The sequence below is a fragment of the Cyrtonyx montezumae genome, unplaced genomic scaffold (genome assembly GCF_038088225.1).
Source record: "Cyrtonyx montezumae isolate F1298 unplaced genomic scaffold, pur_monq_1.0 scaffold_143, whole genome shotgun sequence".
Taxonomy (NCBI): domain Eukaryota; kingdom Metazoa; phylum Chordata; class Aves; order Galliformes; family Odontophoridae; genus Cyrtonyx; species Cyrtonyx montezumae.
This window is the reverse complement of record NW_027071874.1, coordinates 11,726-25,942: the sequence shown is the minus strand read 5'-3', so window position 1 is coordinate 25,942 and position 14,217 is coordinate 11,726. Positions and strand designations below refer to the sequence as shown.

Here is a 14,217-nt window from a genome sequence, read left to right as displayed (position 1 = left end):
CGCCCACAGGAGGAGCGGGACCGCGCTCGTTTCAATGGGGAATTTACACGGGTGGGGGGGGCAGAAACGCGGATCCCAAATACCCAAAAGGAACAAATGAGATTTACTGGAGGAGCTGCTTAAATAAAAACGGAGCACAATGAGGGAGAGCTGAACAAACCGGGGGGGGGGGGGGGAGAGGCACCGCAGCCGACGGTCACAGGAGGGGCACAGTGGGGGGGGGCAGCGCCGTTTGTGGGGGAGGGGCAGAGGTGCCCAGTGCGGTCCCACAGCTGTGGGTGGGACCTCCGTGGGGTGGGGCTGAGGGTCCCACGGCCGCGTCCCTACGTGACGCTCCTCTCCTTCAGCTTCTCGCCTTTGCCATCCTGTGGGAGTGGATACAAGAGATGGGGGGGGTCAGCATCACCCCCCCCCCCCCACAAAGCAGCCCCACCAGGGTCAGTTCTGGGGGCACTGCAGGGAGAAGGGCGTCCCCACAGCACAGCAGTGCCCCCCACCCGAGGCACAGCCGCACACGGACACGGGGGGGGGCACGGTACCTCGGGAGGAGGCGGTTTGATGGTCACGGGCTGCGATGTCCTGCGGGGTGGAGAGGGCTTGGGCTGCACCTGCTGCTGCACCGTGTTGTAGTACGTGACACCGCCGTACACCTGGGACTGCGCCTGCTGCACCACAGCGGCACACTCAGCTCGGCTCGGCTCAGCTCGGCTCGGCTCAGCTCAGCACGGCTCGGCTCAGCACGGCTCGGCTCAGCACGGCTCAGCACAGCTCGGCTCGGCTCAGCTCAGCACGGCTCGGCTCAGCTCAGCACGGCTCAGCTCAGCACGGCTCAGCACAGCTCGGCTCGGCTCAGCACAGCTCGGCTCGGCTCAGCTCAGCACGGCTCAGCTCAGCACGGCTCAGCACAGCTCGGCTCGGCTCAGCACAGCTCGGCTCGGCTCAGCTCAGCACGGCTCAGCTCAGCACGGCTCAGCACAGCTCGGCTCGGCTCAGCTCAGCACGGCTCAGCTCAGCACGGCTCAGCACAGCTCGGCTCGGCTCAGCTCAGCTCGGCTCAGCTCGGCTCAGCACGGCTCGGCTCAGCACGGCTCAGCACAGCTCGGCTCGGCTCAGCTCAGCACGGCTCAGCTCGGCTCGGCTCAGCTCAGCTCGGCTCGGCTCGGCTCAGCACGGCTCAGCACAGCTCGGCTCGGCTCAGCTCAGCACGGCTCGGCTCAGCTCAGCACGGCTCAGCTCGGCTCGGCTCGGCTCGGGCTGACCCCGGGGCCAAGGCCGCGCCGTGCTGCACTGCGGCCACTGCGTGTCAGCCGTGTGCTGCTCACACCGCCCGGGCGGCTCTGGCTCCTCCCCCCCCTCCCCCCCCAGCAACGCTGTCCCCACGCACACGGAGCCCCTCCCCCACGAGGCAGCACGCGGAGCTCACCTGGGTGCTGGAATAGAGGTGCGGAGGGGGCGGTGGGGGCAGAGCGCCCGGGGGGTACGGGTAGCCAGGACTGCCGAAATTCATGACTCCAGGAGGGGAGAAGTAGGTCGGTGCCAGCAGCTGCTGCGGGGGGGGCTGCCCCGGGGGCATGGAGACCGGCGGGGGGTAGAGGCCGGGGTTGGCCATGGGGGCTGGGGTCTGGTGGGGATGTAAACCTGCAGGAGGAAACAGTTGTGCAGGTGAGATAGAGAACACCCCGATTCAACTGCTCTCCTTTCTGCTCTTCTGAGCTCTGAGCAGTGGGGAATGAAGGCCCAGCCCGGCACGACAGGGAGGGCTGAGCCAGGACCACGGCCACACAGCCCAGGGCTGCTGAGGAGCCGGGATCATCTCAGCCACAGCAGCCACACGCCGTCTGTCCTCCTGAGTTACACGAATTCAGCCCCACTGCAGCAGGGAAGCAGGTCTGCGCGGCACAGAACAGGGACAGGGGGCTCCCCCGGGGCAGGGGGCTGTGCAGGGCTGCTCACCTGGATGAGGGAGATGCATTTCTGGCTGCACAATCATCCCCTGGGGCGGCAGCGGGGCCGGGTTCTCGCTGTGGGTGTAGATTGGTCCCTGGAATTGTACTGCAACACAGAAGGGAAAGCTCCACCACATTCTGATCGACTGCAGATGCAGCACAGCTCCCACCCAGCACAGCTCCCACCCAGCACAGCTCCCACCCAGCACAGCTCCCACCCAGCACAGCTCCCACCCAGCACAGCTCCCACCCAGCACAGCTCCCACCCAGCACAGCTCCCACCCAGCACAGCTCCCACCCAGCACAGCTCCCACCCAGCACAGCTCCCACCCAGCACAGCTCCCACCCAGCACAGCTCCCACCCAGCACAGCTCCCTATTCCCTCTGCAGTGCAGAACCTCAGGGAACATCTGACGCTGAATCCCAAACCCACCCCCGTTTCTGCTCAGCATCCCTCTGTGCTGCTCTGATTTTCGCTCAGCTTTCACTTCTCACAAAACCAAGCAGTGCCTGAGGAGCCCCCGCAGGGCACAGGCTCAGAGCTGCTGCCCCACAGCACTGACAAAGGGAGCAAAGCCCCCGAGCACACGGGGCAGGAGGGGCTCACTCACGTGGGTCATAGTAGTGCCCCTCCACGATGCTGATGTGCATGGGGGGGGCAGGCTCCGGCACCGGGGGTCTCTGGCGCTGCGAGGAATAGCGCTTCACACGGCCGCTCTGCACCGCCTGCGGAGCCAAAGCAGAGCTGAGCACCCACAGGGGAGCACCCACAGGGGAGCACCCCCCCCCCCGGTCTGTGGGTCACAGCTTGGCTTCCCCGCCCCCACAGCGACGTGCTTTACCATCTCCTCCATCCTGCTGAACTGCGGGGGTGGCCCGGCTCCCACGTGCATATGGTTAGGGATACCTGAGAAAGAGGCAAAGGGGTTATTATGGGCTGCACGTGTTCCCAGTGAGCTGCCACCTCAGGCGAGGGTCTGCTCACACCACGCTGCGTGCCGTCACGTCAGTGCAAGACCGTCTGCTTCCACAGACCTAACCCCCAGGAGAGGCTTATGAAAGCAGCAGGTCGCTTTCTTCTCCTTGCTCCAGTTTTATTTCTCTTGGGAAGGACTCTCAATTCTCCCCAGAAAATAAAACCAAAACCCTTTAAAGAGATAATGATATCTGGACGACCTCTGGCACGGATGCTCCACAATCGTGAGCCCTGCTTGGCCTGCCCCCTGCCCAGCACAGCCCGCCCTCCTCCAGCCACACGATGCACTTACAACCAAGTGGCGCTGCTGGGAAGCAGCTCGGTCTGCAGTGTGCCTGCCCCGGGGGGCGGGCCCGTCCTGCCCCAGCAGGGCTCCAGGAGCAGTCACTCACCACCCTCACCCATAACCACACACAGTGCTCTTTATCCTCTGCCTCTGAGCTCGCTGTGACTCACACGGCTGCACAGCCCTCCCCCTCCTCAACAAAACGGGGCAGGGAGAAAGAGCCTGCTCCGATGCCCACCTGAGCCCTAACCCAGCTCACCCACAGCACAGCGTTTCATTTCCTCCCTTTCACGCTCTGTTTTGTCCCCTCTCACCATCCCACTGCATTTTCTCCACCCTGTGAACCTCCACCACCACACAGCTCAGCTCTGACCGACAGCACGAGGCTGCAGCAGGGGCTGGCACACACTCACCCCGCAGCTCCCGGGGCTGCATGAACTGATTCTGCCCCGGGCTCCAGTTCTGCTCCGTCAGATTCATCTGTATCATCTCCTGCTCAAGTCCATCCACGCTGGATTCCGCGGGTGACTCCCAGTTGCTGCTCTTGGCTGCTGGGGGGGACGTCTCAGCTTGGACGGGTTTTGGTGTCGCAGGAGCCAGCCCTTCCAGAGCAGGCACGTCGTCAGCCAGCTTCCCCGCGTCCCCAGCTTTCACTCTGGTCCTCCTTGCCCGGGAATAAGACTTCTTCTCGATCGGTCTGTCCGGCGGTGGCAGCGCAGCGTCGGCCTGGTTTTCCAGAGCACCCTCATCCCTGACAGAGCCACCGTGGACGTGCGCTGCCTCCACATCTGGTGACGTGTCCCTGGGTGGGCTCTGCTCCGCGCGCTTCGCTCGATAGCCGCTCTCCTGTTTGCTCTGCTCGCCGCTGCGAGGCGGGTGCTGCACGCTGCCTTCCGAAGCTCGGTAGCTTGGCCGGGTCTCCTTGTAGCCCCCCACCCTCGGGTAGCTCCTGGGAGGGGGCATCCTCCCCGTTCCTGCAGAGCTCCTGCTGGTGAAGGTTCGTGGAGGAGCCGAGCTGCTGTCTGCGCCCTGGTGCCGCGGGGGCTTGCTGGGCCGCTCGCTGGACCAGTTCGGGTCTCTCTGGGGGCTCCCAAACCTGAGGGGTGAGAGCAGTGCGGAGGACGGGAACCACACCTCGGGGCAGCTGCAGGGAGCCCTCCCCGGGAGGCACCATCCCCACCCCAAGCTACACCCAGCGCACACAGCAGAGGCCTTCCCCGGGCCGGGCAGGCCGTGCTCACCTCGGTTTGCGCATCCTCCTCGGCCTGATGTCGTCGGGGTTGTGAGCGGAGCGGATGTCGTAGCCGTACAGGGCGATCAGCTCCTGCCTGGTCTTGGGGGCCTGCTCGTCCTCGCGGAACTTGTCGTGCTCCCAGCGGCCCTCGTCCTTCCACAGCTTCCGCTGCCGACCCTTCGGCCTGCAGCACGGGGAGCACGAGGTTGGGGCACAGCCGGGAGAGGCACGCGGAGGCCCCAACCAGCGGCAGGCACCTCTCCTTCCTGCTGCTCAGCAGCTGCCCGCCAGAGAGGGCCTTTGCTCATCTTTCCCCCACTCCTTCCTTTACGAAACTAAGAGCCACCGCGTCCTGGCAGGACAGCGGGGCCTGAGAACACAGCAGCTCTCTGCTGACTCCTTCCCAGCACATCCCACGTGCCACCAGCACCACCGGAGCTGGGGACCGTCACGTACCTGACCTCCTCCTCCTGCGTCTGCCCTCGGAGGTCGTGCTCAAAGAAGAGCCCTTTGCGTGGGATGTACGCCGGGTTCTTCCGGTCCTCATCGTCGTCCAGGTGCTTGGGAACTTTCTTCCCAACTTTATTCTCAACAGCATCGGTGCTCTCCTGTCAAAAGCAGGCAGCTCCTAACACTGCAGCAGTCCCGCCGCCAGGAGCCCCCCCGGAGCAGGGGACACCTACCTGCCCGTCCCCACTTTGCCTTTCACCGGTTACAGTGCCCTTGGAGTCGTGTTTCTCATCCCCTTTCTCTGCTTTTGCTGCAGACTCGCAGGAATCGTTGCTGTCCTGCTTCAGTTCCACTTTGGCACTTTCTTCCTCGCTGTAATCCTCTTCCTCTGCCTGGAAGAGCCCCGGTTTTACTCACCCCCCCCCCCTCCCCCCGCACTGCTGGGCTGTCCCTCTCTCCCACGAGGACCCACGCAGCCCCACGCTCCCTGCCGGGCTGACTCACTGGGAGCACTCTGCTCGCAGGAGCGTGACCTCATTTCACCCTCCCGGAGCCTGGGATAGCCACTAAAAATAGCCCGGTGCGATTAACGAAAAGGCTGCTCTATTTTTCTCTTTCAACACAGCCTATTTGCACATCAACTGCTCCTTTTGTTTACGCCGGGGAAACCCAGACGGGGCCTTATTTTTAGGCGCAGGAACAGAGCCATCCTGGCACGCCGGTGATGCAACACCCCCGGGAGATGACCCCTCCTCCTCCCCAGGGCACGGGCTGCTCCAGGAGCTCCCATCCCATCCGCTTTACTCTGAGGCTTTGGTGTTAAACCGATGCCCACCTGAGCACGGGCACAACACCTTCCTGAGGAGGCACTGCTCCCCAGAACGCCTCTACGAACGCGGGGCAGCGTGCTGCCGTGGGCTGCACCCCGAGCACAGTGCTCAGCACACGCAGGGGAGGTGCTCCCAGCACATCCCAGGGCCGCACACAGACACCGGGGATGCAGCTGGGATGCTCCCAGCCCGGCACTGAGCTTTTAATTTCAACTAATTACACCGCAGCCGCCCTCCTACGCCCTCTTCCACGCCCGTCTCAGCCCTCCCGTGCTCCTGCATTCACTCACACCCGCCCTGCCCCGACCGGACGGGGGGGGGGGGCTGCACCTAGAGAACCCGCTCCCCCCTCACACCGACGGCTGCAGCACACACACAGCTCACGAAGTGAGTGTCGGACACAGCACAGGGGCCCGAGGACACGAACGGAGCGCTGCGTTAAAGAGGGCCCCAACAGAACCCCCCCACCCCCGCCCCCACCCCCACCCCCGCCCCCTCCCAACATCGGACACGCGCTCCGCTTTACCTCCGAGTCCTCTGCGCTCTCATAATCCGACAGCACCGCTGCAGGGGAGAAAAAGGAGCGCGGGGTCAGGGCAGCAAGAGCAGCACTGCTCCCTCTGACCGCAGCGCCGGGCCACCAGCAGCCACCACACAGCACGGCCCCACAGCGGGGGAACAAAGGGCACCCGAGGGACACCGCCCCACGCAGGGGGACACGGGGGAGGGGGGGGTGACCCGCACCCCCCGCACCCTCACGTGCAGGACCGGAGCACGGCGGCAGCGCTGCGGGACGCGGCCTTTCCTCCCGCACGCGCATCCGTCACTCACCGTCCCCTTCGATGCCGTCCTCGCTTTCCTGCAGGGGGGGAAATGCGCTTCAGCGGAACGAGCGGAGCGCGGCGGCCGTCCCACCCCGCGGGGCTCCGCCGGCGTGGGGAGGGGGGGGGGGAACGGGAGCCCCGAGAGCAACGCACCGGCCACACCGGGACGGGGCCCCGCGGGGCGGGACGGACCGACACCCGCACGGAGCCCCCCCCTCCCCGAACCGCAGCCCCACTCACACATTCGGACTGCGGAGCGCTCTTGGCCGCCCCCCCCCCGGCGGCGCTCTCGGCCCCGCGGCCCCGCGGCCCCGCGCTCAGAGCTCCGGCGGCGCCTCGCGGGGGGCGGTGCGAAGGCCGCGGCGAAGCGGAACCGGAACCGGAGCGGGCGGCGCTGGCGGCGGAGTCCCCGCTGTCGGAGGCGGCCGAGTCCGAGTCGTCCTCGCTGTCCTGCGAGGCGCGCTGCCGCCGCCGGTCCGCCATCTTGGGGCAGGCGCCGGGGTGGGGGGGGGCGGCGCGGGGCACCACGGGAACGGACTACGGCTCCCGGCGGCCCTCGCGCGCGGTGACGTCACGTGATAGTTCCCGCTCCCCCCAGCAGGGGGCGGGGGCGCGCCGAGGGCACGACCCGGAAGCGGAAAGTGACGTGACGTGCGCTGACGGCGCAAGGTCAGAGGTCGCGGTGGGGGGGGGGGGTGACACGCGTGGACACGCAGCCGTTGTTTTTCCGCTTTTATTGAAAAAAGAGAAAAAAAAAACAAAAAACGAACGAATAAACAAAAACGTCTCCATTGAGTCAGCACCGGGGATTTACAGCGACGCAGCCACGCGGGGACGGCCCGGGAGCAGGCCCAGGCCTGCACGCACGAAATGGGGGGGGGGGGGGGGGTCGTGTTGTTTAATTGGCATTTTTAATAAGAGCCGTCCCGCGCAGCTGTGGGCAGCGCTGCGCCCTCAGAAACCGCGTGGGAGAGAAAAAGGGGGCGGGGGGGGGGGGACCGGTGGCCACTGCCGCCCTCAGAAGGCTTAAATTAAAAAAGAACCCACGTTGTGCGCAGAGGATCTCTATTTCGCACACACACGCACGCACGCACACACACAAACACGCACACACACAGAAAAACATGTTCTGTTTTCGTTTCCTTTTTGAACCCTCCGCCCACCGCGTTACAGCCACTCCACGGGAACGGCGGCGGATGGGGCGCAGCATCGGGCTCCGCTCCGCCCTCCCGCCTCGGCCGGAACAACGCAGCGCAACGCCGGCCCCGCTCCGGGGCTTCCCCGGGGAGCGGGAGGGCACCGCCGTGGGAGGGGCACGCTGGGACCCACGGGAAGTTCCCACCCCCACGGAGGGTCGTCGAGGAGGGAGAAACGCGAACGGGAGAGAAACCCCAGCTCAGAGCAGAGTCGGTGGGGACGAGTCTGAAACGCGTTAAAAAGAAAACAAAGAGAACAAAACCAGGGCGTGGAGGGAACAACACCGTCCCCTGAACGACAACGAGGAGGGCAGGGACTCAGCAACGTCCAGAGCTCCCGGCTCCGCTCTGCTGCTATTTCCTGCAGGTCCGGTGTGGAGTCTGCTTCTTCTGCACCTCCAGCCTGCAGCGGCTGCGCTCATCCAGCCAGGGCAGCTCGAAGTTCCTGCGGGCAGAGCTGGTGCTGAGCACCCCACAGCACCGTCCCCGTCCCCCCCCAGTGCCCCTCCGTACTCACTGTGGGGTCAGTTTGGGTAAGGGGCGGCCAAAGGCAACGACAGGCAGGTAGGGGGTGATGAGCAAGCTTTCCACTGCGGGAGAGACACAGTGTCACAGAGCTGCAGAGCGCTCCCTGTGTGCCCCCGCACCTCCAGGCACTCACCATCATCCGGCTCAGGGAAAAATGAGGTAACTTCAGGCTCTGACTCCTGAATTCCTTTCCGTTTATACATTCTGAGCTGCAGTCGCTGTAAAATTCTTTGTTCCCTGATCCTCTGGATGTCCCATCTGGAAAACAGCAAGGCACGGGCTGGGCTGTAAGGAGCTGCGGGGTGCTGGCAGGAGCTGTGTTTGCAGCACTGCCCCTATTCCCACCTTTTCCTTCGCTTTTCATCCAGCTCCAGTTTTGCATGCCGTTTGGAAAACACGCTGTCATCGAGGTTCTGTGTAAAGAGAAAGAGAGATGGGCACTCCCCCAGCACCGATTCGGCCCTCTCACCCACTGCAGGTGCCTTCACCCCCTGCCTGTCCCAAACTACAGCGCCATCTCCTCCAGCCCCGCAGCCCCAGAGGAACCCTTCTGTGGCTTAAGACAAATGAGGAAAGGGTGACAGTCACACACAGGGCAGCTGTGACTCGTACGTACCTCCAGGATGTCTGAGGGGTTGGGGTCTCGCAGGGGCTCCACAACATGGTCCCTCCAAGATGGAACTGCAGGGGGAAGGTTCAGATGTTAACCCAGCACAGGGGCACCGTGGGCTCGCTCTGTGCCCCCAGAAGGCTGCAGGCAGGCTGCCCTGGAGCTGCAGCACGAGGGCTGGGAGCTGCCCTGCCTCTCACAGCACACCTGAGGCACTGGGGGGGAATGCAGAGGTCCCCTCGCTCACAGACATTTTGCTGTCCAGCTCTGCAGGCAGCTGGCCATGCAGCCCACCCAGCACCTCCCTGCTCCCACCGCTGTGTGCTGGGCACCTCGCAGAGCCCAGGGCTCTCTGTTCACCGAGACAAGCTGTGCTCTGGGGCCTGGCACCCAGCGGGGCACAGCCAACCCCCAAACACGTCTCCCAGCCACAAACAGGAAGCTGCTTCGCATTGTGCTTAAAGGGGCACGCAGGCTGTGCTGGAAACCAGGGTGGTTTGACACACACGGAGCGGGGCCCAGAGCCCCTGCCCGACCCCAGCACGGGCAGTGTGAGCCAGAGAAGGGGCCCGGAGCACTCGGGCAGTGCAGACAATCTGCTCCACATCTCCACGGTGTCCAGAGCGCCGCTCTGTGCCGGCCCTGGGGAAGGGCTGAGTGCTCCCAGGGCAGGCAATGCACCCCAGCACACGGGCTCTCCATGGCTTACTTGCTACAGTCTCCTCCTTCTTTGGGGAGGGCTCTCGTAACGGCAACGGTGATGGGGGGGGCTGATGCCAGCGACACAAGTACATTTCCGTGGTGGAAAGGTAGGGCAGATCGTCTATCTCGCTGAAGAAGCCCTTCTCCTTGGGGTGGCTGCTGGGGCCCTTCAGTGGGGCGGAGGGTCTGAGCGGGGTCTCCAGCAGCGACCTGTTTTTTTCTGGAGTCTCTTGGCTCCGCAGTTCTCGTTTGCAAACAGTTTCGGACAGAGAGCCGCTCGAGTCGTCTTTCACCGGAGAGTGCTTCAGACTTTTACCCTTCACCTTCGAGAATTCGGACACCAGCTTCTTCACGGGCGTCTTCCTCTCCGCGCTCCCGAACGTCTTCCTGCAAGAGAGAGAGGAGAGCTGAGCTGCCCCGGCCCCGCACACCACTGCTCCATCCACAGCTTCAAGCTGTATTCCCTCTCGGTTGTGCCACCGCTGCTTTAAGAGCACCCACACACACGGGGGAGGCGTGGAGTGCCAGGCAGCACCAACACATCCCGGGGTTTTAATCAAGAGCTGAACTGCCATCGGAACGGGCAAACACAATGGGACCGAGCCCGGCAGCGGAGGCAGGAGAAAGGGAAATCCGCAGGCAGCACCGAGCTGGGCGAGCCCCACACTTCCCCACGCTTCCCCACGCTTCCCACTCGCCCCACCCGCAGCTCCTCTACCTTTTGTGCCCCTTCCCATTCCGGCCATAGGGGAAGTGCTTGGGCTGAAGGGTCTGTGAGGGCTCCAGCAGTTCCTGCGGGCACTCCAGCGGCAGTTTCTCGCACGTCTCTGCTTCGGCCTTCTCGTCCACCTCGAAGCCCTGGAAGATCCTGTGCTTCTCTCTCTCGTGTCCTTCTTCACCAGCTGCACTCTTCTTTCCATGCGCTCGATGCGCGCAAGGAGCTGAACACAGAGCACAGAACAGCACGGCTCAGGTGTGGGCAGGCAGGGGTGCGCACAGCTCTGCCATCGCAGCACACGGAGGACTGCAACACCTTTCTACGTCCTGACCACAGCGAGCCCTGCCTGCCCTGGCTTTTACTCAGGCAACAGAGCGCTTCCAAGAGGGGGGAGGAAGTGTTTGTGAGGAGCCCCCAGGGGGCACCCACAGCCCCAGTGCTGTCCCTGCACCCCAAGAGCCAACAGGCCGAGGATGCTGCGGGCTCTAACTCGTGCTCACTCTCCTGAGCTGCAGACGGGAGGCAGAGAGCTCAGGGCTGTGCTGACATGGCAGGGGTGACGATGTAACACTCAGACACACAGCCCGAGGTGCCCCAGCAGCACAGGGTGGCCCCGCACTGCCCGGCTGCCCCTCACCCAGCACTGCTGCCAAGGGCACTGTGACAGAGCTGGCACGTGACGAGCAGCGATGGCACAGCCGCTCCAACTCCACCGCATCCCTCCGCGAGCGCTCGGGCTCCAGGACACAGCTCGTAATGAGATGCAGCCTCTATTGGAAAGCCGTGCTGGGCTCTGCAGCAGAGCTGAACCCCCCGGCTCCGGGACACCCAGAGATGTGTTTTGCTGCAGATCCATCCCAGAGCCCCTCCAGGCATTGGGCTGCGGGGGGGGGGTATTTTTAGGCTGCTGCCTCAACCGTGCAGATGAGGGTTGGGACCGGGAGGCGAGAGCAGAGCAGCACAGAACAGGGGATGGGGGGCCTGGCAGCCCCACGGCACACAGCACTGGGGTCGGTGCTCCCCACTAACACAGCCCTGAGAGCACAACCACCTCGGGGGGGGGGGGGGGATGAAGGGCAGGATGGCCTCAGAGGGCACCGCATCCGTGGGGTATACACACGAGGAAGGGGGGGGGGGGCAATGCAGATAGAGCATTCCCACCCGCGTGGAGCACTGGGTTGAGGCTGGGCGCGGGGGGGGGGGGGGGGGACATGCTGCAGTAGGTGCCAGCTCTGCAGCAGCTGTGCCGGGGGGCCATGCGGCAGCACAGCCCGGCCCTCGCTGTGAGCTCTGTGCGGCTGCGGCAGCCGCGGGGGCGGAGGAACGGAGCTCCGCAGCCCTCCCTCCTCCCCCCCCCCCCATAAACACCTCACCCCGTCGCTGACGCGGCCCCTTTAAGTTAACCCTCGGGCGGCGGGGCCAGGAGGCACCGCGGGCTCTTTAAGGCCCGGCCCCCCCGCCCCCCCCCCGCAGCCGCTGCTATGGCGACGGGTGCGGCCCGTTAACCCCCGCCGTCCCGCCCCGCCCCCGCCCTTTGTGCCCCCGCCGGTACCCCCGGGCTCTCAGCCCCCCCCCCCAACCCAGGCCCAGGGGCAAACCCCCCATTACCCCCCCCCTCGCCTTTGTCTGGGCCGAGGGCGTTAACGGTTGGGGGGCACCGACCCCACCCGGGGGGAATTCATCCCATGGGGGGTGAGGGGCTGGGGGAGAGCTCCCAGACGGGCGGGGGCTTTGACCCCCTGTGTGGTACAATGGGAGGAGAGTGCCCGGGTATTAACCTGGGGGGGGGGGGCATTACACGGCTGCAGGAAGCTGGGGGAGGGGGAACCCCCAGGAGTGGGGGGGGCACGAAGTCCCCGCAGGAGCGCTAACGCGTGGGGGTGGGGCATCACGGCCGGGGGAGGGCGGGGGGGCAGGCGTTAACCCCTTGTGTGCCATGGTGTACGCGTATGTGTGGGGGGGGGGCAGTTAACCCCTTGGGTGCCACATGGGAAACAACTTACCTTTGGGGGGGGGTTGTGCCACAACCCGTGCGGGGGGCGGTGTAACCCCCTGCGTGCCGCGTTAACCCCCGCATCCCCGCACTCCCCCAACCCCCCGCCACCCCCCGGTCCCCTCCCCCCGCCGTACCGTGTCGCGCTCGGCCTTGAGCTCCTCGATCTCCTTCTCCTTGGCCTGCAGCTGCTGCTGCTGATGCTCGATGAGGTCCAGCTGCAGCAGCAGGATCTGCCGCAGGCATGCCGCCTGCCCGGGCGAACCTCCGCCGGCGCCCATCGCGCTCCTCCTGGCCGCGCTCCTCCACTTGTTGGCGGCGGTGGGCGGCGGAGGGCCCGGCCCGGCGCTCCCCGCTCCTGCGCTCTCCTCGGCGGCCGCGGGAGCCGCGCCGCGCCCGGGCAGCACCGCCTGGAAGCGCGGCCGTCCGCTGGCATCCCCCGCGCCCGCCTGCTTGCCGCCGGCCAGCGGCACCGGCCCGGCACAGCTCTCGGCCGGCGGCCCGGGAGCCCCCCCCGGAGCCCCGCCGCCTCCCGCCCGGCCCTTGTGTGCCCCCAGCGGCGGTTCCTTGAGCCTGCGGGGCGGCGGGCGGCCCTCCTCCTCCTCCTCCTCCTCCCCCTCTCCTTCCTCCTCCTCCTCCTCCTCCTCCCGCCGCTCCCCCGCCGGTCCCGGCCTTTCGCCGCCGCCCGCCCGGAAGGCGGTGGTGGATCGCATCCTCACGGTCCTCCGCCGCCGCCCCGCACCGCCGCTCCGCAACCGCTACCGCCGCCGCCACCGCCCGCCGCCATAGCGCGGCTCCGCCGGCACAACGGCAGCGCGCGGCCGCGAGGGCCCGAGGGGAACCGGGGCCGCCCCGCGCTCATAACCCCGCGGCGCGGGACGGGGGTTGCGGGGGGGGGGGGGGGTGCGCCCCGGAGCCCGCTCAGCGCCCCTCCCTGCGGCCCCTGATGTGCCCCCCCCCGCACGGCGGCCCCTTCCTCGTGGTTCCCCCCTAACGCTTCCCCCCACCCAGCCCCGGGCTGTCCCCTGACACTGTCCCCCCCCCTCAGCCTCTCCCCGCAGTACCTCGCGGCTCTCCCCGCAGCCCCCCCCGCCCCTCGCAGCGTCTCCTCCCGGCTCTGCCCCCCATCGTACTGCACCCCCCACCCCAGGGCCGGGCCGCCCCCAGTGCCGCCCCCCGGGTACCTTCAAACCGGGCGCGGGGCGCGTGCGCGGCGGTGCGGGGTGGGAGCGGGGGGGTGGGGGGGTCCCGCCCCGCACTGCCCCGCACCGCCCGGATGCGGCCGCTCGGGGGCGCCCGAGAGCGGCGGCGCCACCGCCCGCACCGGGACCCCCTCCCTCCCCTCCCTCCCCCCCCCCCCCGCACGCACGCAGCCCCGCTGCCCGCACACCGATTGCACGAGTGCGCGCTGCGTGTGCCGTGCACACGCACGGCTCCGCGGGGACCGCAGCCCTCCCACCCCGGGCACGCGTGCAAGCAGCCACACGCGCACACTGACACGCCTGCACGGAACACACGCACCCCGGACTACCCCCCCCCCCCGTGTTTGCACGGCGAGCACGCACTGCACACACACACACACACACACACACACACACACCGCGCGTGCACGCTGCTGCTGCGGGGAGTGCGGCCCCGGGCACGTGTGCACACACGCACACACCGCTATAAACACGGATGTAAACAGAGCTGTGCTGGCGGAGCCTGCAGCCCTGGCTTCCATGTGCAAGCACGTGCACACACTGCAAGGCTGCAGCCCCAGCTTGCACACGCGTGCACACCCACCCCACACGGACACCTGCAGGGCACGCACCCCCTGCTGTGTGCACACACACATTGCACACGCGTGCACGCACTGCTCACACACATACACACGCTGCAGGCAGAGACTGCAGCCCCACTGCACACTCACACGTACGTGCGT

General features: G+C 66.5%; 2 protein-coding genes across 3 annotated transcripts; both read right to left on the bottom strand.

Annotated features, from left to right (window-relative positions):
- Positions 1–243: 243 nt before the first annotated feature.
- On the bottom strand, positions 244–7,034 carry CASC3 (CASC3 exon junction complex subunit). 2 transcript variants are annotated; one of them, XM_065731607.1, is made up of 13 exons: positions 6,787–7,034; positions 6,554–6,581; positions 6,249–6,286; positions 5,126–5,284; positions 4,899–5,050; positions 4,450–4,626; positions 3,622–4,304; positions 2,789–2,853; positions 2,558–2,672; positions 1,954–2,052; positions 1,424–1,638; positions 540–665; positions 244–365 (listed from the first exon to the last, which is right to left on the bottom strand). In XM_065731607.1, the coding sequence occupies exons 1-13, from the start codon at positions 7,027–7,029 to the stop codon at positions 324–326; spliced, it is 2,142 nt and encodes a 713-aa protein (XP_065587679.1). In that variant the 5' UTR covers positions 7,030–7,034; the 3' UTR covers positions 244–323. The 2 variants fall into 2 exon arrangements, with proteins under 2 accessions (XP_065587679.1, XP_065587680.1); XM_065731608.1 differs by having other exon boundaries at positions 540–662.
- Positions 7,035–8,005: 971 nt separating this feature from the next.
- Positions 8,006–13,191, bottom strand: MSL1 (MSL complex subunit 1). The gene is given in 9 exon segments (XM_065731606.1): positions 8,006–8,187; positions 8,260–8,332; positions 8,404–8,528; positions 8,616–8,683; positions 8,887–8,951; positions 9,590–9,969; positions 10,301–10,469; positions 10,472–10,523; positions 12,431–13,191. Coding segments are annotated over 9 exon segments (1,599 nt in total). The 5' UTR covers positions 13,007–13,191; the 3' UTR covers positions 8,006–8,096.
- Positions 13,192–14,217: the final 1,026 nt, after the last annotated feature.